General features: G+C 36.1%; 1 protein-coding gene across 1 annotated transcript in view; it reads left to right on the top strand.

The window, feature by feature from the left end:
- Positions 1–306: 306 nt before the first annotated feature.
- LOC150082811 (uncharacterized) overlaps positions 307–6000 on the top strand; it is a 204515-nt gene continuing 198821 nt past the window's right edge. Inside the window, exon 1 of the mRNA XM_090378290.1 lies at positions 307–520. Within this exon, the coding sequence (XP_090234416.1) occupies positions 307–520 (214 nt within the window). The remainder of the gene's footprint in view (positions 521–6000) is intronic.

Genomic DNA, 6000 nt, shown 5'->3' with positions numbered 1-6000 from the left:
TTTCCTGATTATTACAGTCTACAGAAATTCAGGTGCAATATCACCAAGTATCTTCTATCTTACAACCTTAAATTCTTGCATTTACCAAATGCTATTGTCATTCTTGTGATGTTTGTGATCACTATTTATTGAAGCAAAAAAAAAAAAAAAAAAACAGGTTTTGTCAAATAAGACATTCTCCCATGGGAGATCCCCAAGGAGGGATTGTAGTGTAGTATGTAATTAATTTTTCTTCATTAAATAATGTATTTTGTATTGTTGTGAAATGCCTTCTTATCATTTATAATGGATAATTCCAAAATATAAATGTATCCTATTTTCTTCTCCTTAACAGAACTGCCAAACTTTATATCTGAAGACAGTAAAGCTTTTTCACTCTCAGAAAGTAACAACCAGCAATTGGAGAAAAGAAACAAAAGGGGCGAAACTCCCCTTCATTTAGCTGCTATACGTGGTGATTTGTTGAAAGTAAAACAGTTGTTACATGAAGGTGTAAGTGTTAATGCCAGAGATTTTGCAGGTAAGAATGTTGCATGTATTGAAATTCTTATAAAATCTAGAGTGTCCAGCTATCTGTTGCCACAAGTACATATGTATTTCATACATATGTAAAAAAAAATTTCGGCTCCTTCTGTAATGTTCAGTACAGTAGCGCAAAAATTTACTGAAGAGTGCTCTTTGAAGATGAAATTCCAAAGAATGGGTCACTAGTAATACGCTCCATTTAAATTCAGTTGCTATGTACAGAGCCATGATCAAAAAATTTGTGAACAGACCTTAGAGTACTTCCCGCTATGCACCAAATGATTTGTTATTGGCATTACTGCTTCCTCAGCAACTGGAGTCACTTGCATGGGGTTGTGGAAGCAGTAATGCCAATGAAGTGAAGTTTAATTTTTCTTTTAGATTTTTGTAAGAGGAGGTTTTGGTGTGAAAAGAGCTATGGCGGCACTAGAGTAAAACCAATTGGTAACGAAATTTTCTTACAGAAATGACGTAATTGATTTCACTTCCTATTAGGTGGCTGTTAGATTTTAAATGACACAAAGGATATCACTTCCTAAATGGCGCTAACAATGCTAACTCAGTCGCTAACGTTGATGCTAACTCAGTCACTAATGAGTTCATACTAAGATACGCAAATGACGCCAACTCAGTTACTAAAACTTATTTAGTAGAGTAAAAGCTTCAAAGCCACCAAAGAAGCCTCTCATGTTGAAAAGGAACGAGTTTAAAAACATAAGAGAACGAAACAAATGCAGGCTTTAATAAAATCTGCTTCTCAGGTTTTGATCAACGTCAACCTAAGTAGCTTAAGTAAGTAGGTTTTGATTAAACCGTTTAAAAATTTGAAATGTTTTGATTCAAGAATGCAACAATAAAACAGTCACTTCTTGCACTAGTTTTTGGTTATGACGTCATACTATTCTACAAATGGATTTCGCCAACTATTGAATTATAAGAATACCAAATCTAATTTCAGTTAATCTAAAAGAGTATTTCGAAAATGGCTAAAACTCCAGCTAAGCAAAATCAAGGCGCCTCTGTAGCCGGGTGGGAAGGAGCAGCAGTGCATAGCACACGCTTCTTGATTACACCGGGGTTTGAGCCCGTCTCCACCAAATACGAAGGATGTGGAAAGGTCAGGGAATGACTACCACATATTCCCGGAGCAATATGGCCTTAGTTGCTAATGCTCCTAAAAGCCAAATAACAAACAAACAAAAACAACAACAAGCAAAATCAAGAAAAGTATGCTAGAATAAAAGCTTAAAAACCACCGAAGAAGCCTCCCATCGACAAAAGAACAAGTTCAAAAACTTAGAGAACAAAAAAAATGTAGAGTTTAATAAAATCTGCTTCTCAAGATTTTGATCAACATCAGCCTTCTATGTCGATTTCTCATCGAGAAGCTGCACCATTGACATCACGAAATTATATTCAAGAACTTTCTGAAGATTTGAGTTCAAATGAATTACCTGATTTTTAATGGATTCCTGAACCGGCTGAACAAAGTATACTGCAACAACCAGCTTGGATTGCATCATCCAAAAATACAAAATCATATTTCAGCTCAATCACCTGTTGTTAAACCCAGGTTTCAACAGTAGTCGAGCATGAAATCATTTACAAGAACATCGAACATGACCATAAACAATTTGAACAACAATTTCTGAAAAATACATTTGGAGTGTTTGTGATATCTGCAATTGATTTTGGTATGAAAATGATGTAAAAATGTGCACTCCAGGAAGTTACGTCTGCAGTTGTTACGTAACCAACTGCAGACGTAACAACTATGAAGGCTTGTAATACTTGTCGAGCATCTCAAAAATTATTCCATTCCAAAATTTTCAAAGAGCAACAGTTTCATTTATCCTGCTATTCCACCTCATATGCCTTGATTGGATTTAGTGACCGAGCTACTCATTTCTCCTCGTATACCATTCATGCAAATTTGAAGACTAAGACATGGTTTCGGCCAAATTATAAATGTTCCTGTAAATGTTAATTCAATGGTCAGTCATTTGCCTCGGAGTATAGATACAAAGGATACCTATACTCCGAGTATAGATATCCTTTGTATATATAACGGTACAAAGGATCATCATTATTGATGATGATCCTTTGTACCTTCTGTATTTATGGAGATTGATGAAGCATTCTTCGGTGAAGATATTCAACATGATGATGCTCCTACATGTGATGAAATAAGTGAAGCTATACCTATTGAAGAAAGTTTAGTCGCTCAATAACACTCTTTTGTGGAGCGATGACAAATATTTACGAAATACTCAACAAAATTTACTTTTGATGAACATGCTGAAGAATTGTCATTTCCTAGCATTTACCAAGGTAAATGCTAGGATAAAACCTGATTTTATTTGAATAAAATCAGGTTTTATTCAAAGAATAAAACCTGATTTTATTTGAATAAAATCAGGTTTTATTCAAAGAATAAAACCTGATTTTATTCTTTGTATTTCCTAGCATTTACCTTGGTAAATGCTAGGAAATACAAAGAATAAAATCAGGTTATGACTATTGATGAAAATCTTAAGATTACTCTTTCTTTTGCTTTGTTTAAATTTCAAACTGGGCAATTTGCCTTAATTTAAAATTTTTTAATTCAAAATTTCATTCAGTTTTCCTTTACAGGATTTAATCGGTATTATTTTAGCATAATTCTGCATTTTACTTTTATTTATTATTATTTTTTAAATTACAGTTGAACTTGTGTTATAACGAACACAGAAATAATGAGATCACAGCTGTAACGAGCAAAAAGCCATAATGATTTTAATTTACGCATATTCCCATACAATCACTGTTATAACGAGCGTACTGCCATGGATATAGCGAATAAATTTTGGTAACTATGCAGACATTTTTAATTGCTCAGGTAGTCGAAAAACCCAATTCTTGGAATAGACAAAAATGGGGGGGAAAAACTTTATGACCACCTACATCAGATTAGCAGCCGGTTTATGACCTTGTCCTCCAACAGGGGCTATAGAATAGTGCATTGGTGTTCCGCTTGTCGTATTATCCTATTTACAGATCGTCTTGCATTCACTGAACCATAAATTTATTTCGAGACATCAAAGAATTTTGGAAGTGGGACTTCTAAGAACTTTGTATGCAGATCACTATATCATTTAAAAGTAAAATCAGTTAGAAACGAACCCTTCCTTTGGAAACATGTCCACTAACAAAAGAGAGTGTTTCTCGATTCGTGAAAAAGTCAAAATTATTTGTGAATTAGAATGTGTTGCAAAAAATGTTCAAGTGTGTAAAAAGTTTTCTTTGTCCTTTTCAAATGTATCGACATTGCGGAAGAATAAAGATGTTTACATATCGGCACTGGAAAAGAACATAACCGGGGGGAAAAAAATTTAGAAAGTGCGAGATTACAAACGTTGAAGAAGCATAGCTTCAATGGTTGACCACATAAAGAAGTGCTGGATTTTCAATAGACGGTTTGATCTGGAAGACTTAAGCGGAAAAATTTGTTAAACGATTTGTACACGGCAATTTTGTGTGTAACAGTGGTTGGCTGGATTGATTTAAAAACTGACATAAGTTGTTATGCAGAAATTAGTGAAGAATCTCAATCTGCAGATCCAATAATGGCGAATTAATGGATTGACTGGATGAATGGATTGCAGAAATCAGGAAAGATTTCAATGATGAAGACATATACAGCAGTTGTGCAACTGCAACAGGATCTAGAAAATTTGGGAAGATGGGTTGAGAAGTGGCAACTGAAGTTTAACATTGATAAATGCAAAGTATTGCATATGGGTAGAAGTAACCCCCAGAGGAATGTACCAACTGTGTGGTACTACACTTAGGGTGGTAGAAAATGAAAAAGACCGAGAGTGATTGTGTAGTCAGATATGAAGTTTTCTGAGCAATGCAGACATGCTGCCAGAGCAGGTCATGGGGTATTGTCAATGATATATAGGAATTTTGCTAGCAGGTTATCCCATTATACAAGGCAATGGTCAGGCCACAACCAGAGTACTGTGTACAGGTCTGGAGGCCTCATTTTAGGAAGGATGTATAGTTGATAGAATGAGTACAAAGAAGGGCAACAAGATTGGTGAGGGGGAACAAAGGGGTGCTCTTACCAAGAAAGGCTTAAGTTCTGCAAATTTCAGCGCCTGGAGAGTAGGCACCTGTGAGGTGATGTGTTATAAGGCCTTGAATGGGCTGAGCAAGCTGAATGCTGATGGGATTCTTCCTCTTGCTCAGATTAAGAACCTGATGCGGCACAGATTGAAATTGAGGAAAAACAGTTGTAGAATAGATGTGCGGAAATTTGCCTTTAGCCAGCGGGTAGTTTATTGGTGGAACAGATTTCCATCTTTTGTTGGAAATAAATTCAAGGCTGAGCTGGACAGGCATTTGGAACAAATGGAGGGGTGAAATGGGAGGGATTTTTTTTTTTTTTTTTCTTTTGGCTGATGCTGCATAAGCTTGTTTTCTGGCATTGTATGCCTCTGCTAATGCTAATTTATTTTAACATTACTGGATTAAACACATGACGTATACTCTCAGAACTATGTTCAAAGCCCTGCTATAGGAATGGGATTCACAACCCCTTATTGCCCTAGCTCATTCATCTATTCACCCTCTTCTTCCAAACTCTTTTCACTTCCCTGCTACGCTACATTTTTATTTCTCGTGAGCCATTAGTTTACCGAACACAATACAGTCGGTCCTCGTATAACACGTGTTTATATTACACGAATTCGATCATACACGATTTATAAATAGGGAAACGTTATCTTATATAACACGAACCGAATTCGCTTATGCACGATTCGCCTTTGTGTTTACAAGAAATGGCAGTCGAACGCAGAATCACCCCAACCGAACGCAACACGATAGGAATGAAGAGAAGATTCTGAAAATGTATTTGTTTTTTATATCAGTGAAGGGGAAACACATTTCACCATAATAACGTAAAAACCAACACAATTCCAGCTATCGATATAATCGAAAATACAATTAGATCGAGTTTACTAACAGTTTATAACAGATTCCACTAGCAGAAACGCAACTGGAAATTGTTTTTATTGTTTTATGGTAGTAATCCCCAGAAATGTGCTTTAGTAAAATGTGAGGTGTTAATAGTGTATCTCGGCCTTTACGGTGTTGTTTATTCAGTTGCTACACGGACGCAGCTTTGTTTATGTGTATCAAGCGTGCCTCCTCGTTTTGTAATTTCGCTTTATTCCCTAAAAAATGAGTAAAATACTTAAAGGTGTGAAATGGAAGAGTCCTGGCAAAGACACTGCAGATTCGGAGAAAAAAAGAAAAGCAATATCGATAAACAGAGGCGGACTGGGTCAAAAATTCTTACCTGGGAAAATTTATAGTGGCCTCATACTATGGTTTATGGCCAAAATCACACCGGCCTCCGGCCCACCGGGATTTCCCGGGTAAGGCTTATGGCCAGTCCGCCTCTGTCGATAGAGAAAAAATATGAAA

Source organism: Mastigoproctus giganteus, chromosome 7 (assembly GCF_048544385.1).
Source record: "Mastigoproctus giganteus isolate SK-2022 chromosome 7, ASM4854438v1, whole genome shotgun sequence".
In the NCBI taxonomy this organism is placed as follows: Eukaryota; Metazoa; Arthropoda; class Arachnida; order Uropygi; family Thelyphonidae; genus Mastigoproctus; species Mastigoproctus giganteus.
This window is presented reverse-complemented; position numbering and strand designations above follow the sequence as displayed.